The sequence below is a fragment of the Eucalyptus grandis genome, chromosome 8 (genome assembly GCF_016545825.1).
Source record: "Eucalyptus grandis isolate ANBG69807.140 chromosome 8, ASM1654582v1, whole genome shotgun sequence".
Classification (NCBI taxonomy): domain Eukaryota; kingdom Viridiplantae; phylum Streptophyta; class Magnoliopsida; order Myrtales; family Myrtaceae; genus Eucalyptus; species Eucalyptus grandis.
Window position 1 is genome coordinate 5,588,388 of NC_052619.1, and position 22,289 is coordinate 5,610,676.

General features: G+C 40.1%; 2 protein-coding genes and 1 non-coding gene across 3 annotated transcripts; 1 reads left to right on the plus strand and 2 right to left on the minus strand.

Moving 5' to 3' along the window:
* Positions 1 to 500: 500 nt before the first annotated feature.
* LOC104456042 (non-lysosomal glucosylceramidase) lies at positions 501 to 11,044 on the minus strand. The gene is given in 19 exon segments (XM_010070754.3): positions 501 to 1,267; positions 2,102 to 3,359; positions 3,907 to 3,968; positions 4,500 to 4,572; positions 4,855 to 4,922; positions 6,209 to 6,393; positions 6,665 to 6,806; positions 6,944 to 6,982; positions 7,069 to 7,124; positions 7,203 to 7,256; positions 8,122 to 8,225; positions 8,330 to 8,387; positions 8,389 to 8,431; positions 9,097 to 9,170; positions 9,380 to 9,479; positions 9,561 to 9,637; positions 9,751 to 9,807; positions 9,961 to 10,071; positions 10,474 to 11,044. Coding segments are annotated over 19 exon segments (2,895 nt in total). The 5' UTR covers positions 10,555 to 11,044; the 3' UTR covers positions 501 to 1,014.
* A 4,936-nt stretch (positions 11,045 to 15,980) lies between these two features.
* TRNAM-CAU lies at positions 15,981 to 16,065 on the plus strand. The gene is given in 2 exon segments: positions 15,981 to 16,018; positions 16,030 to 16,065. It is a non-coding gene; the product is annotated as a tRNA-Met (tRNA).
* Positions 16,066 to 17,154: 1,089 nt separating this feature from the next.
* LOC104456043 (BTB/POZ domain-containing protein At1g63850) lies at positions 17,155 to 21,225 on the minus strand. Its single transcript, XM_010070755.3, is given in 4 exon segments — positions 17,155 to 18,116; positions 18,119 to 18,293; positions 18,460 to 19,109; positions 21,037 to 21,225. Coding segments are annotated over 4 exon segments (1,635 nt in total). The 5' UTR covers positions 21,080 to 21,225; the 3' UTR covers positions 17,155 to 17,349.
* Between the last annotated feature and the right edge of the window lie 1,064 nt (positions 21,226 to 22,289).

Below are 22,289 nucleotides of genomic sequence, written 5' to 3' on the forward strand. Positions count from 1 at the left end.
TTATCTATTATGACACATATACCCAACCTTTTTTTGTGTCGTAAAAAGCCTTGAATTTTTACGTCACACACGTATAAATTTGGATTCTTTCGTGACAAGATAAATTTAAGATTTTTGGTGACACAATGAGTATAATTTGAAGTGGTATTTAGCCTTCAACTTTATGATAAATACAAGTCCTTGTTAGTTAGACTAGTATTATCTCCCTACGTTACCTTCCTAAAGACTCTTTACAAGTTCATCTCTATCCATTTAAGAATGTCAATAAGCTTTGTCATCGTGGCTATAGGCTATCGGTGCTCAATTCAAGCAACTGCGGAGTCCATTCGAGGAGTTGTCCTTTGAAGTTTTAGCACTTCCTGTGCAACTCAAAAAGAAAAAAAAAAAAAACCTAACGAGGAACTTGACCATCACTCAAACATGTTCAGCACCTTCGCCATGCCAATGCATCTTTCGCATCATCACTGTCAGTCAGTGTTCCCAAATCGACTCCACGCCCGTCATGTAATCGAACATGTTATAAACGAGCCGATCAGCAGCCATTACTGCTTAATGCTTTAGGACAGTGGAGTCAACTACATGTGAAAGGTATACAAGCACGCCATTCCTGGACTTGATGGAATGAGCACCGTAACCAAAAGATGAAGGAACCAATGGAGTACAGTGTTAGCTGGAGATCTTAACATTCCTCCAACTTGGCAAAGTCAAAAATTCAAGAAAAGGTTACATTTGAGAATCTCACTTTTTATTGTCTTCAGTTCTCAATCACCGGTCCCGGTAATCAAGAAAAAGAACGAACCCAATTTGTCATCAATCTCCCATTTGGGACATGGAATGGGAATCCGTACCATATGTCGTGCTTAATTTACACTACCAGGTCGAATCCAATCTTAGTAGTTCCAAGGGGAAGACCGCCTGCGACATACCTCCAGCAAATTCTTCCACTTGAAGAGAGTTAGAGGAAGCAAGCACGCTATACATGCTCTTTTCCTTTGCGGATAAACTCATAATAGATCATTGGCAGGAACAGTGAAAAACGGAGTTCCCAAAGCAACTTGCCTTCTTCACGACTTGGCAGGGTTGGCAGGGTCTCAAAGGAGCAGAAGGAATGTGCATCCTGTCCATTGTAATAATTGTAGGAGCCTCGAGAATGGCCTTGCGTGGGTTCAAAGCCCATTGCATGCTCCAGATGGAAAGCGGCCTCATATACATTAGTGATCGGAAGTGACCGTCCATTGTCCAACCCTCTGGTGTCTGGAACCAATACCTGTTCACAGAGAAAAAACTATCGAGTTACTATACATTACATCGGAAAGAGCACTTGCCTAGTAGTAGAGTCACGAGAAGAATGATGGGCACATATAAAAGCATACAATTTTCCATACTCTGAATCAATAAGCTGTCCACAGTTAAAATTCCAACAATGATACCTGCTCCATGTTAGGATCTCCTAGATCTATTAACAAGAGAGATTGTGAGGTCAAAGTAGACCTCACAAAAAATGAATTTCCCATTTCCATACCCTATCTTGTTCAAGTTTCTGGTGGAATCATCGCAAGAAAAGACAAAAGTCTGGTAGCAACATTGTTGTATAATGTTTATTTAAGAAACTAGAAACATCAACTAGCTATTTATAAAGAAACATCAACTAACTAGAAACATCAACTAGCATCATTGCATGCACGTAAATATGCAAACTTCCTTTCCTTCATTTCTTCTTTTTTTTATTCTTTTGTGATGAGTGCCTTTTAACATTTCTCTGCAAGGATATTAAGATAATAGTCATAAACAAAATCTTCCAAGCTATCTTCTTCCCTCCATTAATGAAGTGGTTGAAGGTCTGTTTGCTCTAAGGGCATAATCTGAAGAGACAAGAATCCCAAATAATATCTACACACAAGGTAAACCATCACATCATGGAGAACAAAACACATCCCGCGAATCCATTTTAGAAAGTGTAATGACGATGAAACTCCACCAACCTCTTCAATCAAAGGCTAGAAACCAAGCAATTAACTTGACAAACAAAAAAACTACACCGAACACAAAGAAAACCTCCGGATATGACTACTTTATTCAAAATGAGAGAGCAAGGAATTACCCATATCCTTCTTCAGACCAGCCAGCAGTGAAAATTCCTTCAGCAGTGCCAAATGCTTCGTCTTTCATTCCAGCGAGGATCATTGTAGCTGCCACAGCATAAGTTACACCAGTCCATACTTCTCGCGACTGCATGCATGTCTCATCCACTTTTCCGTTGGGATTCATTCCATTCACTGCACCCATCCTTCCACCCTTCACTTTCATGACGTTAAAATCATATACCTTCTGTAGACTGCTTCTTATTTTACATTCATCAAAAAGCGGAGGCAACCCAGATGAGGCAGTGTACCATTGCCCTGCAAGCTGATCCGCTTGTATAGATTTACTATTACTACTTGACCCGCTGTCATAATTAAAATATGAACCATTCCATAGCTTTTCTTCGAATACAGGCTTAGCCCTCAAAAAAGTGCTTTTGCACCAATCAGCGAACTCCTTGTCTCCCAGCTGAAGGGCCATGGCACCTGCAGCTTGAAGTGCAGCAAGCCACAGACCACCACAGTACGCACTAACACCATGAACCGTCCAGGCATCATATGTTTGATCTGGAAATCCATCATTTTCAATAAGACCATCATCGTCCCGATCAAACTGTGTCATGTACTCCATAGCAGCACGAACAGATGGCCATACATCTACACCAAAGGACATGTCTCCTGTCGCTGAGAAATCTCTATATACTTGAAGCACGAATTTTGGGTTCAGATCCTTCCACTTGCTTGTGTCATGAATGTTATAGGCATTCATTTCATGCCATGGATCATGTGTTCCAAGATCATGAGGAACTGCACCTCTAGCCTTACGAATTCCCGACTTCCCCTCGGCAAGAAATTTCACTTTTCTTCCATCCTCACATAAGACCGCTTTAGCAAAATCACGTTGAATGCTAAGTTCAATTTTGGGAAACAGCTCAAGAAGGGCAAAAGATGCATAAAAGTGTACATCATACGTACACCACATAATGTATTCGACCCCTTCCAAGTACAAGAACCTACCAACGTCATCCATTTCAGTGTGCACTTCATGCACTGTTGACAAATGAGAAGAATTCCGAGAATCATCCACATTCCATGGGGTCATTGACATATCTTCCCCTGATAATTGAGGGAAAGTTTTTGTTTCACTTTCAACGCTGAAAGTATGCTCTACTCCCCTTTCTCCACAGTTCAATTTGGCTTCAACTACTGATTTATCTCCTTTTTCCATCTTCCTTGCTGGATGATGATCAACCGTCATGCCTTCACTTGGCAATGAGTCTAAAATAGTTGCAAAGAAACCATATCATTGTTCAGGCCAAAGTGGAATTATAAGAGAGTTTTTACTTTTATAAGTTAGTTATTCATATGCAAGAGCATGAATTAAAACATTCCCAAAAAGGACCAAATTGGAATTATAAGTTAGTTATTCAGGCCAAAGTGGAATTATAAGAGAGTTTTTACTTTTATAAGTTAGTTATTCATATGCAAGAGCATGAATTAAAACATTCCCAAAAAGGACCAAATTGCTTCTTTTCATTTGTTTAATACTCAAAAAGAGAACAAGAACCTTCAAGACAATATGCTATCACGAGTCTGATTTACTTGTTTTCATCTCTTTGTATTATCTTATTTTCCTTTATTCCTGCCCATGAGTGTTCTGTATGCATCTGTTTGTGTCAGCAAGTTAATTCTGCGTGTGCGCGTGTCCGTGTCTGTGCGTGTGTGGAGGTGCATGCATGCATGTTTTTCTTCTTCTTTTTGAGGGGAAGGGAGGGATTAGGGAGATGGAGATGAGGGGTGTTTCCATTTAAGAAGTGTAGAATACCAATCCAAACCGTTCCACCAGCAACCAAGAAGTAAAGCTCGTTGAATAGAGTAAACTTGTACCTGCAAAGAACAAAAAGATGTTTGGATACAGGGCTGACAAAAATCAGAATGCTTGTGCATAACCAGATATAATCATTTCTAGAGTCATTTTCTAATAGGTGAGTCATGCTGTGCTCCAGCCTATCCATATTGCAGCCTCAGCCTATCCATATTGCAGCCTCAGTGGAGTCATCACCAAATAATCCAGCTTCTATTAAGATGCACATAATTTTCGGTTCAGTGATGCCCAAAATTAAATTGATGATATCCTTTACAAGCAATGGTTCAATAACTTCAACTACCTATAGGTCCTTCAAAATTCAAAGACCTATCATAAAAGTCTTGATGAGAATTAAGCATCTGTTTACACTAAATCTATCATTCTGTCAGGTCCACCTTACAGCCTGAGTGAAGTGCTTGTAATTTGCTCACACAAGCAATCTCAAGGAACGCAATGCATGATAAGCAGAGCTTCTCATCCCACTAACATGGTGCATTGCCCAGGCAAGATGCTTGACAAATGACACATATATACACGAAATAATGAGTTACCATTCTGGAAGCTTATCGTCCTTAAGAATAGGATCTTGCCATTTTTCAATCTCTTCTTCCCATCGTTTATAATCTGACAAAGCAAAATTAAAAGGTTAGGATGAACCAAAAAAACAAAAGACCTTAACTTGAAATCTCAGTCCTAAAGGTCTCTATGCACAGTGACATACATCAAACACATATAAGAATTAGGAACCCTCCTTTACAAGTTCCAATATACAAATTGCAAAGGAGAAATTTTCACCAAGTCCTAAACCAACTGCCTAAAAAGGAGTGCAGAAACCCGAAAAGTGATTTGACAAACCAAGAAAATAAGGGAAAAGAATTGAAGAAACACAAGTGAAGAGGAGATTACTTGTTAATGCATCATGAACCAAGTTCACAGAAGCTCTTTCTGACGTCCCATAAAATTTAGTGTACCTCCTGTAAAATTGCAAAGCATGTCCATTAAGGAAATCCAACAAACTAACAAGAGTAGTAAAACATTCAACCTAGATGCTTGTATTCCATGACCAAAAATTTTCACACATCACACTCAGTTAGCCCCTCCAAGAAACATGAAACAACAATGAAAGGTGGGTACTATGGGCACACAGAACACACCATGCTTCTTTTATTAGATTGCCCTATCTTACCAAAAAGCAAATGCACATAATTTTCAATAAAGTTTCTATTATCATATAATTAAATACATAGATCATTGAATGACATAACATTTCAATATATTTCTTGCAGTTATATCATGTATCTTTCCCCCTTTCCCCTGGATACCAACAGAACCAATGGTATCCGAGTTAATTTATACTAGCAAATGAGCACATGCATTGCGTGTGCACGGAACTGAAATTCAAAAGATTAAGCAAAATCACTTTGTTAAGAAATATTAAAATCATTCATTGATGGAAAGAAATAACTGATGAAAAAACAAAAATTCAAAGAAATTGAGAAAACATTTTAAGATTCAAAATCTCTTACGGAGGTTATTATAAGATAGAATGAACCATGTGAGAGATAAAATATAATTATCAATTTACGCATTTGTCCATTGACACAATATTTATCAGATAAGTAATTAAGAATATTTGAGAAAAAAAATGACTGAGATTTTAAAAATAAGAGGTTCTCTTTGCTTTATGTAGGCAGCATATACAGACGAAAATCAATTCTTCATTTAGAAGCTAATTACTAGACACGACTTGTTTTCCAAAACATTAAGATTTACATGGTTGTAATTGAATCCGTGAAGTATTTCCTATCCAGCTTGAGGCTAATTTCGGATATGCTAATTTTTCCACTATATTATTATTAAAAGGGTCTTATTAGCTAGTTTCCTCAGGACATTGGTTAAGCATGCTTAATAACGGATGTGTTGATTTCAAAGCATTGCCTACACAGGACATGTGAAAAGCAATATTTTGAGAACTGCAAAAATAATCAAGTTACTGTAAAAGTATTCCAGTGGTACTCATTAACAAAATCCTTATTACAACAAATAAATGTCCATATCTCGCACCCATTTCAGAGCTATGCAAATTCTGATTCCAAGTACCATATGGATAATATGTACTCTATATGTGTTTGGATCAACTATTTGAGCCTCAATCCAGATCTCACCCCAGATACGTCCGCTCTCGCACGCACATGTGCACAGAGAGAAAGAGAGAGAGAGAGAGAGAGAGAGAGAGAGAGAGAGAGAGAGAGAGAGAGACCTATTATAGGAGCTTCCCTTAAGGAATTTTACTATTGGAGAAGACCAAGCAAGACCGAACACAACAGTGCACTTCCCATGGGGTTCCACCCATGCAGTGGCTGACACTGCAGCACAAATTGTTTCTCCTGGTGATGATGGCGTGCTTTTCCCAGAATTGAAGTTCTCCCTATCGAATTGACCATCCTTGAGGCACAACCAAATGAAAAGACAATAACTTAGTGTGAGGAGATTTTGACACTGCTTCACACAATTGGAGAAACCAGTTATCTTAAAATTCTCTAGTTTGATAATATCAGACATGAAAGTCAACCTTTGGCAGAAGACAAAATAGAAGTTGTAAATTTTGAATCACGGCTGCAAAAAGGGTGCAATGAATCCAATCAAACATGCAAAGGAAGAGAAAATGTATGTCCAGTCCAAAAATATAGCTCCCAATACAAATAAGAACACTTACTTGAGCCATAGTATCCCACATGTCCTTTGCAGTGATAGAGCTTTCTTGAGAAAGCCCAAAGCAGGGCAAAACAGTTACATTCACATTTTGAGTTTCACAGGCAGCTATTGAAAAAGTCACAGGTGGGCTCCCTTTTGCAGTCCTGGAGCAAGTGCTTAAGCCTCAGTAACACGTGCAGTTGTCTTTAAAAAGAAGGAAAGAGGAAGGACAAAGCCAATGACGACACAGAATACAGTAAGAACTCCCATCTCCACCTCTGACATGGTTTTAATGACTTGCCTGTGATGCAGAAGTACACCAGAAACTCCATCTTCTCCACTAGCGAAAAAAAAGATGAGTCCATAGAGTACATATCAGCACATGCTGCAGAAGAAAAAACTAAGTGCGTAGAACTAGATACTCACATAAAGGGTTCATTTTCATGATCTCCTGACATGTGTGAGACCCCTCCAACTGAGTTCTGTAGAAGAAAAAGATGCATCCTGACTTAAACAGAAAAAAGGCTTACTGAATTTCTCAAACAGAAATAAATGCCTACCGCCCATGTAAAGAGAAGGCTGACTTTTGCCCTTTCCTTTCCAGTGTTGACCAACTAAAACAAAAATAATAGCTAAAATGAGCAAACAAATAATGGCAGTGGACCAATAAATTATTTGGCTGACACATATCATATTCAAAATAAGGAATTTCAGAGATGGCAGGATCAGCAATAAGGCAGACAAGAACGTATTGAACAGCCCAACAATCTATCTCAAACCAAATGTGCATTGTTCCCTCAGTTCCTACCACTGTATAAGCTCATTCTACCGGTAACTTAAAAAATTGATCTCCCACCGAGCTCTATTTTAACCGACCATAGAGGATCTCCTATACGTAATAAAAGCTGAAAAATGTCCACGATAGAATCCATAAAAGTTGTCAGTTGCATTGTGAAATTTGCAGCTTCTTTGATAGATTCAAGGGAGAATAAGAGTCTCCCCACTTCCGGCTAAAGGAGAGCTTTCTCTGTTTCTAATACTAGGAATGATTGACAAAAAAAAAAAAAACCCTCAGGGTTGATTGGTGAAAACTTACATGGTTTACACCTATTCCAAAACACTAAATTTTAGCTCGGTCGATCATGCTAGATAGACTGCCCACCAAGTCAGGATGATTAAATGAAATCTTGGCTGCAATATGGAGTTGCAATATGGAGTTTGCTCTATGTTTACGATACCCGAAGCAAAAATCATCGGTTAGCAGAATCGCAAGTTTCGATTGAAGTATGAGATTGATTTTAGCTAATTTTAACATCTCAAAGTCACCTGCGACTCGTATTTGTTATTTTATATGGGTTAACCATCATTTAAAAGAAATTGTGTTCAGAGTTAGCTGTGAAAATACATGAAAGGACTTTTGGTGCTGCCAGAAAAAGGAACTTTGTGTAATCAAGTTTAGGAGGGGGGGAAAAACTGTACCGTGTAAACAAATACTGCAGCAGGAAGACTGCTATCTCTATAATTATGAGGTACAAATGGTGATATCTGCCGGCAAGACACCTTCAAATCTGGGTCTGGCTCACCTGATAAATAAGTACTTCAGTATGACTAAGAAAGAAATGCACCTTTGGAGAAAGATGCAAATCATTAGCTGAATTTTCCAAACCAAATGACAAAAACAACGAACCATCATAAACCGTCCATGCTCTAGGAAATAGAGCATGGTATGTTGAACGCTGACCGCCTCAGATTCCAACCCCATGATGATATACCTTGATCGTTGTTTTTCCTGCAAGATCAACAATGCTAATTATTGGGCCGAAAATAAAAACATAACACACAACCCTCCAACACCTATTAATGATTCTCTATCCAATCTACCTCATGCGTATGTTGATATACCTTCATATAACCAGGAAAACACTTCATCAATTTGCATTAGACAAGAAACCAGTCTTCTTGGTTTATGAATTTAAAAGCAGAATATTAGTCTCCTGCTACAGCCTAGCATACTAAACAGAATGACAGCCAAGAAAACCAGCAATCCTTTGGAAGTAGATATATGATAGCATAGTCAAAGAAACAAAAACAAAAGATAGAATCCCATCCTTCAATCAAGAAACATTAATGTCCTGCCCAAGCTAGTTTATCTTTTCAAAGAATGTGATTAGCAATTATACGATGGAGTGCCAGAAAGTTTCACATACAATTCATAAATTTTTTCTCGGAAATATAGGAGTGCTAGCTTGTCAGGAGAATATCCCATTCTTATTCTCTTTTATTGCTTTCCTTTGGTCCATGCCTCCACAACCAATACTATAAATGTGACAAAACAGTTATAAATGGTGGGCAGGATTTCACATTAACAACATAAAGGGCCTCGTGAGTTCTTCACTACAGGACAAGCAGTAAGATCATCAGAAAAGATTCAAATGCAAAAGTTTTTCATCTCACCCTAGCCCTTCGTGCTGGCCTGGAGCCAAGACTGATGCATAACTTTTATTTCCCCCATCCCGAGATATGAAAATCTGTAGAACCCCAATAACCAAATTATCCAACAGAAGTTCAAACATCAAGAGGGATGACTTCATAATTTAAACATCTGAAATATTTGGATTATCTAAATTGCATTATATCATCAGCTGTAAACTCACTCTTTAAAATCAGTTACATCATCAAATATAAAACCAAAAAGCATACGATAGGTTTATATACTATTTGAAGAGCAGAGCTTTACAGAGAACTGATTAGCCATGACAGGTGAAGCTTCATGTGTACCAGGAATTATTTGCCACTGCCTGAACTCGCCTCTAAACCCTCTGGATATGCTACCACTTCTGCAAAATAAACCCAATGAGATAAAAAGATAGAGCAGTTCTATGAAGGGATGAAAAGATCATGCTTTACGAAGAACATACCCCATCCCTCCTAGAGGAACCCCTTGAGATGCAGATGGCTTGCAACTCCCTCGCGTGAAAGGATCAATAGGTGCTTTCTGCACATGGCGTATAGAATATCAACAAGCAAATTGCAATGTCACAACTTACTACAGAGAATTGATATCTCATAGATAAAAAAGGAAATTGCTTTAGCTAGAAGGGAAAGTACCCTTCCATGGGATGCCTCTTCTCTAACATAAGACCATAGGCGTACGCCCAGTCGAACCTACAAATTTAGGAGATCAAAAAATCATGAAAGATGAAAAAGGCCAGCTATAGAATCCAAGGAAAAGAAAGGTAAGAAAAGCGCATGCGGAGATACACGGCATCACGAAGAAATAGACACAAGAAACAAATGTAAGAATGATAGAAGATGTACCATTTGTACAGCCTCCCTAAAGGTGATGCTGAACTCTTTGAGAATATTCGCATGACTGTCTAATCTTCTTCTCCATGCTTGCTCCGGAGGAGCAGCACTATCGAAGTCAAACTGTGAAACGCCCCATCAAAATTCATCAGTAAAAGGAAAGCCCAAGATCGAGCACCCTGACTCCTCAGCAAACAAACAATACCCAGAAAAGAAAAAAGAACACAAGTTCAAAGAAACTTCGGATTATGCATGAAAGACAGGAACTTCTGAAATAAGATCCATGATACGCTCATCACGCGCTTCAACGGAAGTACAATGCCGAACAAATACCCATCTTCCTAATGATCAACTGCTTGCTGAAGGTGATACAAGCGAATAAAAAGCTATCAAGTTACGGCACTCGATCCCTGCCACTTCACTCGAATCGTCGCCGGAACAGAATGCCGAATTCCCCCAAGCAAAGAAAAATCAGCAAAAACAAGAGCGCACGGTTCCATCAACAGGTAAAGAGGGGACACTCGCCTGCTGCAGAGTCGATCTGTTGATGTACTCTTCCGGCGGCCACGAGTGCTTCCGGTAATGGAACAAGCTCCCGCCCATCATCTCGACCAAATAAAGCAACTCGCACTCCCCACCCGAGAAAACCACCGCCCCACCCACCGCACCACCGCCGCCGCCGCCGCGAACGAGCTCTGGAAAGAAAAAACCCGAGCTCGATTCAGCTGCCGCCGCCGCTCACCACCGAAGCAGAACACGACCGGCGCCGGCCATTCCCCTCCCGCCGCGCCGGAACCTTCACTATCCTCTTCGCCGCCGGTCGGAAGAATCGCCGGGATCGGAGGTGGAGGAGAGTCCAATCCGCGGAAATATCAGCCGGGAATCGGCAAAGATCGTCCGACAAAAATGGAAGTTATAGAGAGAGAGAGAGAGAGAGAGAGAGAGAGTTTGATCGGGTCGGAGCGCGGCCGCAACTAAATGGAGCGACGGTGGTGGTGGGGGAGTGCGTGGAAGGGAGCCGGCCGCCTCCCTGGGACTCCCCAGCACCCGTGTCCGTTGGGCGCCTCCCAGCTCGCCACGTGGCGCAGTGCAAAAAGGCGAACCCGGTTCCCCCACCCTTGTGCTTTGGTCTCCAGCCATCAGTTCTAGAGTAGATAAGTTCGGAAGGGAAAGTAGTTTCCGGTTTTGGAATTTGTAACTTACCATATTTATCATCGAATCTCTCCTATTTTCCAGTCCAATTGGAGGATTTACTCAAAACTTATCTTTTGTTCTTTTATTTGTTTCATTTTTCACAGTAAAATAATATGAGTGATAAAACGATTTAAAGAAAAGTACGAATGAAGACGGGTCAAAAGCGAATATGGCAAACCCTGACCGATAGAGAGTCGTGAAGCGTCTGAATGTGATTGAACAGATCAAAGAAAAATAGAGATTAAAGAAGAAAAATTGGAATTTTTAAACTTTAAGAATCCGGTTCCAAATTCAGTCCGATCAGTTTGATTTCGAGATGGCTCTGCTAAAAAAATACAGAGCGCATCGGATGTGAAAGATCGAATAGTGATGCGCCGTTGTCCGACTCTCCCGACCGAACGAGTCCGTAGAACGAGTCCCATACCGGAAGTATCGGGTTGCTTTCGAGTTAGTTAATGGGAGACAGGGATTGATCGATGGCGGGGAAAAAGAGGGGCGTCTGCGCAAAATGGCAGAAATGCAGGGCCTCGCGAGTGGAGCCTCGTTGTAAGGTCGCTTTAATGCGAGAGGGACATTTGTGCAAAATGGCAGAAATGTAGGGACTCGCGAGTCAAGCGCCATTATGAGGTCGCTTTATTTGACTCGTCCTCATCCGAAGATCGTGGGGGAGGGCGCGCATTGCAAAAATGAAAAATGTGAAGGCGACGGGGCTTTTTGACTTTTCTTGCCGCTCCATTAGGTCAGTGGAAATTGCAAATGAGGTCGGCCATTTCCCTTTTTTAATTTTTTTTTTAATTTCTGAATTTCTCTTTTCCAATGTGCGTTTTCTTTTTTTCTTCTCTTTTTTTTTTTTTTTCTAACTTTTTCTTTTGATGGAAGGTTAAGGTCAAAAGAAAAACCTTTTGCAAACATGAAAAGCTGCTTCAAATCGGAAAATCGAATTAACTCGGATTATATGCTCTTTTGAGTTGGATTTGCGTATCTGATCGAATCTCTCGACTTGCGGTGGATCCCTTACCAATGAGCTCTTTATTTCGTGTTGGATCAAGACTGTACCGCATCGATGATGTCGTGTATTATGCATGCCTCAGTGACATAGCCTTAGCTTTTACTAGCCATTCTATTCCGCAAAATGATATTCGAAATGGGTTTTATAGGATGATCTTCTAGATTTTGTTGTGATATGTTTTTTTTTTCTTTTTTTGTCCGCTGCTCATGCGTTAAGAAAGTCCAAGTTAGACCTTCGAGAAAGCTCCTCTTTGTACATCTTCTAGTCGTGCTCGGTCCAAATTGCTGAAAATTCTTCATCACCTCGTTCATTGCTCTGTAAGGTCTTCTCCCTTCTAGAAGCGAAAGCGCTTGAACATTACCGACATCATCAATGCACTATTTCTAGTCCTTTGGTTTTGCCAAGTTCACCGAAACACGGCGATCCCCTCGAGTCGATTCATGATTGCAGAGTCAACATGACTGCTTACTTGTCTTCTATGTGATTGCGAGTTCAATTTATGTCGTGAGTGAGCATATGGACGGCTTATGTCGCGTTGTTTGGCCACTAGCATCTTGGTGGGTTGTGACGATAAATCTGTCAATCTTTGACTTTTGAATGGCAGTTGATACAAGATAAGTATGACTCAATTTGAAGATCTTGTAGCGAGTATGTGATCTTATATGGTGCCGTCCAAGAGGAGTCACTAGTGTTGGTCGCCTCTCCTCGCCCTTTTACTCATGAAAAGGAAGAACCCTTCTACCCCTTCTTGAACTTTAGCATCATAACACAATTGACCCCGGAACTTTTTAAAGTTACATATTATCCTTCTCGACCTCGATAGCGTTACAAAATGGCTCTTCAACTTTGAAAGTCAAAATTTAATTCCCCCAAACTCTGAATTCCGTTGCGGTAGTCAACTAGCGTGTTTCCATAGTCGTAAATTGTCATTTCAAAATGAACTAACTCAAATGTTTGACCAAAATAAGCTACATGGTCAATGACCTCAAAAAGAGAGAGAGAGAAAAAGGATTGATGGTTGACTAAATGAATTTTTGGTCAAGGTAAATGAATAATTCTACTTTTAAGGAACATTAAGCGGTTCTTCTAGACGAAATAAACTAGCGATTATAACAAAAACCAAAATTAACGGAAGTAATCTGTAATTTTTCAAAATTCCAAGGCTACGGCGTAACATTGCTAAAAATGATGGAATAATCTGTAATTTTCCTAAATCATTGAGTAGTTACGCAACTGTGTCAAAGTTGATGGTCTGAAACACCTTGAAATTCGACAAAATTATAATTGATACCCCTGCAATTTATGAATATTACTCCAGCATCCCCTAATAGAGCTTTGAAGCTCAGATGAGGAAATGAGGATGTGCCACGACAACATGTGGCAATCTTGACAATTTGATTTTACAGTATAAGTTTATCAGAAATAATGACAATGATGATGTTGATGATAGCAATTGATGTACTTCATGATTAAGTAAATATCAATAAAGCTTGCACTAGTTCTTAATTTTCAAATGCAAAAGCAGATAAAAAAATGTTGACGTCAATCTTTGGTACAAAGTTAAGTCACTTGACTAGTTTATCATATCACCTTTGCTTGCCGACTGGATTAAGAAACCAACCATAATGAAAGAGAATCTTGCCATAAAATAAAAATAAAACCAGCATAGTGTATATAGAATAAAAAAAAAAAAGGGACTCCTCGTATTTGTATACAAATGGATCGAACAAGTAAGATGCCTCGAAACTCTTGGATAACTTTAGTTAGAACAAGTTAACATATTAGTTGTGTCTACCTGACTTTACACTTCGACTCGTTAAATAGTCCAAGAATTATAAATTTGTATAATAATTTATACCTTCAATATATTATAAGTGTTGTGCAGAGCAATCCACCTAAGGAACATGTCCGTACTGAATTTTCAAAGATATATATATACACACACAAAATAAGCATGCCACGTTCGGACCGACGTAAATTCGATAAGATCCGATGACGATGCAACCCGATTATAATATAAAGGGGCGAACCGTCGGCATTAGAAAGGCCGGTGGGGATGAGCAATTGAGGTTCATTTCGGACCACCATTCGGATGGAAATATATGAATTTATTTTATTATTAGCCTCTGCTTAGATGGGTATTTTTTTTCTCTTTAAAAAAAAAAAAAGAGAAAAGATGTCAATAATTGAGCACGCCAACGAGGAAAAACAGCATCGCCTGCCTTTTTTGAGTAGTTTTTCCAACTAAGTCGGCTTGTCTTTTGGTGGGCATTCAAGCAAAGTGATCGGTTTCTTTTGCTCCTACTCTGTCCTTAGTCGGCGAGGTGTGCATCTTGTCCTAAAGCGCTTGCGTGCCCTAGTCCACCCTATGATAAGTCCTTGTTCTTTGTTTTAATAATGGATTGGAATCCTCTTGCATTTCGCACTCTTTACGGTCGGGTCACAATATCCCCTCAAATTTGAATACATCAATGATAAGAAAATCGAACATGCATCGTGAGTTGGGGCGTCGCCAAATCTGATGTCGTCGAGCCTAGGCTTGGCCTCGGGCGATGTTGTGAAGTTGCCACCTCAATGATGGCGAGGTCATAACCCCATCGATCCCTCCTCTCCTCTGTCCTCGACTAGGTAAAAGGAGGAGAGGCATCGGGCCTCATACGCCCCTAAAGGCTTGGCGATGATGTTGGGACGGTCGCAACCTCAATTGCTGCGGCGAGGCAATGGCCATCGGGTCGCGACGATGGGGAGGAGAGAGAGCACGACTGCTAATGGCAACCAAATCGACGGCGACCCAAGTTAGCAACTTGGGACAAGATGTGATGACCGCAACCGATGGGAGGCGGCGCTGGCGGTGGAGAGAGAGAGAGAGGTCCAAAGAGTGTTTGGCAAATTGATATTTTGATGCAAATTTCTCAAACAGAAAGGAATGTTTTGAACTAGGGAGTAACTTTACCAGATAGAATTACCCCTGAATGTAGATGATCTCGTTTCTTTAATACAATATCTTCGAAACTGTCCAAATTCAAAATAAATAATATGAGATTGAGGTCATTGATGTTGAAAACGATTGCCTTCCATAAAAATTCAACAATTGAAACTTCATGCTTTTGAAGGCATAACGCCCACCTTCGAAGTTGATAAATCAATTACTATAAACCCGGCCAATGTGAGCATTGCATGATGCAATCATTCGCTTTTTCTTGGCATAAATTATCAACAGCTACGAAGAAAAAAAAAATAAACCCGTGATTTAATTTTTTTTTATGAAGCATGAAGTCTCTCGTTCCATCTTACCACACTTAGTCAAAACCTTTGAAGTCGATAGGTCATTATCGCCATGAGGATCAATATAAAAGATCTCTTCAGTAATGCCTATAGGAATTAGCAAATTGACCTAGTTTTGACAAACAAAAAACAACAAAACTCGTAGGCTACAAGAAATGACACACGTAGAGTCGTTTCGTGTACTCAATAGGGAACGACGATCCATCAAGTAAGATTTACACCACATGCATGATTAGAAAGAATCACGACAAACCTTGATCCTCAATCAAATAGGCGTCCCTATGAAAGCTCACCTCTTGACATGTAAAGTATCGAATAATGTCATATCTATTGTGATTAACTTTCCATATGATCCACATGCGGATCATTATTAGTCATTTTATACTATCCATTTCTTAAAGCTAGGTCAAAATTTTATAAATCAATTTCTAAATCAGTTTTGGCACGCTTAACAGTATTATAATACAATTTGATACATAATTTGGAGACATCAAAACACTCAGACTTTATCGATTAAATATTATAGTGTAAAACGGAACATCAAGGGGTGGTGGCGCAGTTGGCTAGCGCGTAGGTCTCATAGCTTCTGAGTTATCCTGAGGTCGAGAGTTCGAGCCTCTCTCACCCCATTCCACCCTTTTTGTATTTTACTCTTTTATTTTATCACTTGTTAATTAATCTGAGTAAAATTAATTCGCTGAAAATTGCACAATTTGCAGTGGTGCTGACAGCCGAGTCTCAGCTTACTTTTCTATGCTTTTGGGCCAACCTTTATGCTCATCAAAACGCAACAGCTTGGTACCGACACCAACTTATTCTATTACAAATATCAGCCTTACTTGCTTAGCTGGAAAAAAAAAAAAAAATAGAGGAAATGTGGGGCATCTTTTGTGAAAATATGTAAATTGTCTAAAGTAGGGGTACATATGTCGGACCCACCTAAATTGGAATTGCTCAAATAGGATCGGACCGGCCGATTTGGTCCGGTTCCCAATTCCATAAAAATCGAATAGGTGATTCTCAGTTTGGTTCCCAATTTCAAAGGGAAACCGGACCAGACTGAATCATTGGATTGGATTGATTTCTTTTTTTTAAAAATATATTTTTGATTTCTAAAAAATAGTAATATAACCTAAAAATAATAACAACTCTTGTATTTTTCTTAATTTTTTGCTAAGTGATCGATTCTATGGAACCGGACCAGACCGAACAAGATCAGCCAGTCCGGTCCCCAGTTCCAAAAATTGGGAACCAGTCCTCTTGATCCACTTCTCGATTTTTAGGTGAAATCGGACCAGATCAGGAATTGATCACTCCTAATGGCTTATTATCAATTTGTTTTAAGCAACTTATTCGAATTTTTTCTTTTTAAACGGTGGATAACGGGTGAGACCATGCAAGATATATAACAATCGACTTGTCAAATCGTACTTCTCTTTTTCTAGAAAAATTTTAAAACTTAAAATATTTTTTCCATTTTCAAATTTATTTGAGGGAAAGTAAAAAGTAGGGAAAAATATGACTTTTCTTATAAAAAAGGTGGTTTTTTTTTTTTTTTCACTTTCAAACATGTAGAAAGAGTTACATGTGTATGCATAACCCTTGCACTTGCAAAAATATCACCCAGCTTAGAAGGATGGTGAGTCACTGGACAAGAACTCCAGAAGTACTGGTTGCCCTGAAAATGGAAAAAGGACAAAGAAAAGCAAAAGATAAACACCAGAAAAAAGACAACTACTGCCTTCTGGAACAAAATTATCATTGTACATAGCATCGAGAACAAAAAGATGAACTGGTATATGCCAGGCAAGCTTCTCAATCAAAGATATGTGCTGGACAATGCAATAACATCAACTGTTATCCAGTGACCATCACCTCCCAAGAATCCGAGTATGAACAAGCGGTTTCGGTTATTATCGCTTATCGATGGTCGCGACTGTAATCCTTAATGGCCGTGGCCGTCCTTCCTCCCTGTTGCGCCTCCAGAATGCCCGTTTCCACCAAACTTCGAACCCTCTTTGAATATTCGGACAATCCTCACCCGAGTTCAGGAACCTCTCGAACCAACCAAGGAAAATCTCCTGTTGCTGAGCCAAAGGCAGAGTGAGGATCATGCTACCAAGACCCTCTTCAATCAGGTGCCGGTCGAGACCCTTCGACGCCTTTCTCATCCATGGGAAATCCCCGTAAAATGGGACCAGCCATGTTTGCAAGAGCAGGCTCCTCGTGTCCTTTGGGACCAATATCTGCCCCTTCCCGACGCCAACGAACAATCGGGCTGTCACTCGGCTGACCTCGAACCTGTGAATGGCAGGGACAGAAGAATGTGCCTTGGAGAGTTCGAATTGAGAAGCCCATTTTCTGAGAAACTCCTCCGCAATCTGCCGGTCTATGAGAATGTCCAGCATCCAATGCAAGTTATCGGCCTGGCGTGAAATCTGGCCTACGTCTGTAAAATCTGATGCCATGGCCTGTAGGAAATGATGACGCAGCGATTGAAAACACATGTCGCATGCTGAATATAAAGATTTCTTTCGCAGATTGCCAAGAGAGGGATTCTCCCGGAGCATCTTCGAGACAAGCAATTTAATGTCCCGCCTCGCCCTCTCGTCTTTTCCTCCCAGAACTACGTGTAAAAGATTGAGCAGCACATCTCCATTCTCGCTTCTTTCCTCTCCCATCCCATTGTTGACTTCAAAGAGACTCTCTTTAGAACTTCAGCTGCCCCAGCTCCATCAAGACGGAGTTCGGTTAATAACGAAACCACCTTGTCTTCTTCATCCTCAGACCATGGAGCAGCTTCTAAGTACTCCAAACAAGATAGGACCCCAGCATCGAATCCAATGGCAGCTGACACCTGTAGAACAGTAACAAGATCAGAAACTATAATCTTTTACAGTCCATGTCAGTTGGTTCCATTTAAATCTCTTTTAGAGAGAGAGAGAGGGAACAGAAGAAAGTATACAAAAATTTGGAATTCGACCCATGGATGGAATGAAGCGACTACTAGATTGAACCATCACCTTCAAGATACCAAGGACTCTGGTGACATCCTCCTTCATAAGCTTCTTCCTCAAATCCTTGCAATACATCAAGCGCAACGTCTCAATATACACCTCAACATCGTCACAATCAGCGATCTCAACGATGTATGGCCCTGAAACTCGCTGCTGCTTTATCCATCTGTCAGACAACTTCATTGCGAAAAAGCGACTATGTGCCATGAGTATTGGCCTGTGCACATTCATGCTGACGGTGATCCCGTCCTTGGAAGTCAATGCTAGCTTTATGTCGCTTGATGAAGCATCATTAAACTGGTTCCCAGGACTTCTGGCGGCTAAAATATCTGATAATCTTTGCATAGCCAAGACCTGCTTGTCTTCGGCTGATATTTGGAACTTTGGCGCTACAGGAACGGAAGGGTTTGGAAGAATGTGATTACTAGATTGGATGTCTGCCTCGTTAGCCATCATCTCAATTAAGGTTGGGCTTGATCGGGGTGGCGGTGACATTGGGTTCAACAGCCCAGCTGTGAGTGCAGAATTGAATTTTGTAAAGTTAGAAGTGAAAGAATTAAGGGAAGTGTGGCCATTGATGGGTGGTGTTGGGGTAGTCGTGAACTCCATGTCTAATGATGGTTTCTCCAATTCCAACTGCTGGCAAATCATGCAATCTGCAATGTGAAAGGAAAAGAATGCTGTCAAGTATGTTCACCTAGGTATTGTACTTTATGTCGAGCTTCTGCCTATGTAGTCAACAATTTTCCCAGCTAATAAAGGAGAATTTGAAAAATCACAAATGGTCACTAAAGAATGTCTCTCTAGCTAATTATGTAAAGACTTATAGATACTTTAACATTCCATATGCTTTAATCCTTGCTCAGGAAACATCCAACACCAATACACGTTTCCTTTTGTATTGCCTGCAACCAAGTTAACTTATGTTGTATATCGACAGTTTCTTAAATTATCAGATATGGAATACATCGTACGCTAACAAAACAATTAAAACCAATCTTGCTCTCTGATACTGAATAAATAGCAAGTACATGGAATTGACGAATTTCAAACCAAGCAATGAAAGTAATAGAATACTTCAAGTAACTGAGACAAACCAGGAAAATGACAGTTTTTTTATTTTTTATATAGCATTAAAAAAATCGAGTCTGAACTAGAGTTTTCAAATCCAATGCTGGTCAAATTGAAAATTATTGGGAAAATATTAACCAAATGGCAAGGACCAGCACTTCTCCGATTCAGTCGCCCACAAATGGGAAATTATTAACCAAGTGAAAAGGAACAGCACTTCATGGACCCAGTTGCTCATAAATATACAACAGAAACATAAAGTAATGGCTTGTTAGGGAATGTTTCTAAATGCAAAGAGAGAAAATTTGGTCAATTGTTTCCCAATTACTGCTTCAGAAGTATTGGACACATTGAAAACTATATCATTTGTTTTGTTTTGGGGGGTTCCCGCCGCCTGCATTGGGGAGGGGGGTGTTTGTCTCACTTTGCTGTTCTCAAAATATTAGAACACCTGTGGAAAGACTGATTGCAAAAGATACAATAACCATTTGAAACCAAAATATCAAAAAGTATAGAAGCTACAGTTGATGGCAGACAACCCCCAACCAAGAAACCCTACCCACAAAATTTGCAAACCCCTCCCCTTTCTTCTCAAGCAAAAAAGGGCTGACAATCAGCAAAAGGATGATAATAGGTAATTTTCAGGTAAAAAAGATTTTGCATTTGTCCATAATGACTGCCGAGATTACACATAGTCAAGTCAGCAGCAACACGGATTTTCACCCAATAGTAGGACAATATGTGAAGTTTATCTTCTAGCACAGATATCATCGTTCTTCAAATTTCAAACTGTTGAAGCAAAGATACTCTCACTATCTGATTTTCTAGAACAGTTGACAGATGATTCCCCTCAACTTGCAGTGCAAACTAAAACATAATCTGTTTCCTTAGCAGAAGCAATGATTAATAACTATCAGAAATAAATTATCTATGAGAATAGAATCTCTCGACTGGATTTACAAATATGGGAGACAAAGTTTCCAAATGCTAAAGAACAAGATCCAGATGTTTAAAATCAAAATATCTGATGGCTAAAACAACGTCAAAAGCAAGCTTAGCATCTCTTTCACTACTCAATGGTGCCAAGAGCAATAAACATCAACCATCCATACGTCACCCCCTTCAAGGGTCTAGTCATACCAGGCCAAATATTACAAACCCAACAGAAAGCCAAGCTCCTCGCAAGTCATTTTGCTATACGATTCGTCGCCAGATGTCATACTAGATTACTCCAAACAAGACCAAAAAAGATAAAGAACAATATCGCAATACTCAAGGGAGAAAATTTAATAAAGTCCCAACAGTCATATGCTCTTTTCCACCGTTCCCTTCCCACATTTATAGAAACTATCCAGAGGGAAACAAGACATCTTTTTAACTTCCCCAAATCTTTGCACGAATGCCATATAACCTCCTGGAAACTCCAAGATCCTCCGTGTCCTACTTATACCAGAATTACTCGAAAACTAAATCCGAACTCAACAAAACCACACATAACACGGCTCAAGCTACCTTCTTGGGCTACACTAGCGCGACGCGAAACCGAAGAGTCCATAACGCGGGTGTGTCGCGTGAGCGATTCAATGCAAACCCAGAACCCAGAAGGCAAACCCCGCAAGCGGCGCAACCTCAATACTCACAACACGCAAAAAAAACAAGAACTTGCGACATGGGTCGCTCAAAAAGTGTCACTTGCACAGAGCAAACAGAGGAAGGACGCCGAAGGGTTACGGAGCAAGTACCTTCTCGTCACTTCGAATGCCGCTGGAAAGCAGATTCCATTGACGAACGCTTTTCAATGGCCATGAGCAGGAAAAATTTAAAGGGAAAAAGAAAGGGGTGTTGGCTTGGGGATGAATCCAAAGGGAGAGAGCAGCTCAGGGAAGATTCAGGGGAATAAAAGCTTTCGGCTTTGGAACCTCATTCAACTCTAGAAAACATCGAGAAGATTTCTTGCTGGAAAGAGCTTGAGGGGGCCTTGCTCATCTCAGCTTCTTTGTCAGACAGAAACCACCTCCAAGAAAAAGCAAGAAAAAACAATTATTTCGTCATTTCTTGCGCGCTCAAAATGAAAACTTTAAGAGATCCTGAGAGAATTTATATATAATATGAGACGCCCATTTACGTTTTCATTTGTCCGTTGCTGATTCAGTCTGTCTGTCTCTCTCCTTCAATTCCCCAATTTGTCTAGTATCTTTGGGTACTGGGATGCATGTGATCCTCCCTTGGCAATATTAATTGGGCCCCAGGCCATAATATATAATATATATATTTTATATAGCAAGACAAGAAATGACATCTGGAATTTTGTTAGGAGAAACGTCACGGAAAAATAATAATAATATCAAACAGTTGTGAAAAATCATGTGGATTCGACGTGTTTATGTCTTGGTAAATTTCCGGATTTTTCGGGCTAAGGGACAGACACATTGCACCCATCGCGAGATTTAGAGGAAGTAGAATGCAAAAGCCTATTAAGAGACCCTTTATTGCTGAGGTATGGACTATAGAATGATTGGACTGATCATATTTTTCATGTCATTACTTAGGCTAATATATGACGAGATAATTATGATATTTCTTAGTGGGATACAACCAATGGAGCTGGAGTTGCCTCCACCCTTCCCCTCTCGCAATTACCGGTGCCAACCCCAAGTGATCTAAACTCGTTTGTCAAGAACAGGTCCCCGGCATTAGATCATTTCCACCAAGGTCAGCCGCGAGCCTCAAGTCTTTTCGCAGAGGAACTTGAGGCACGTCATCGT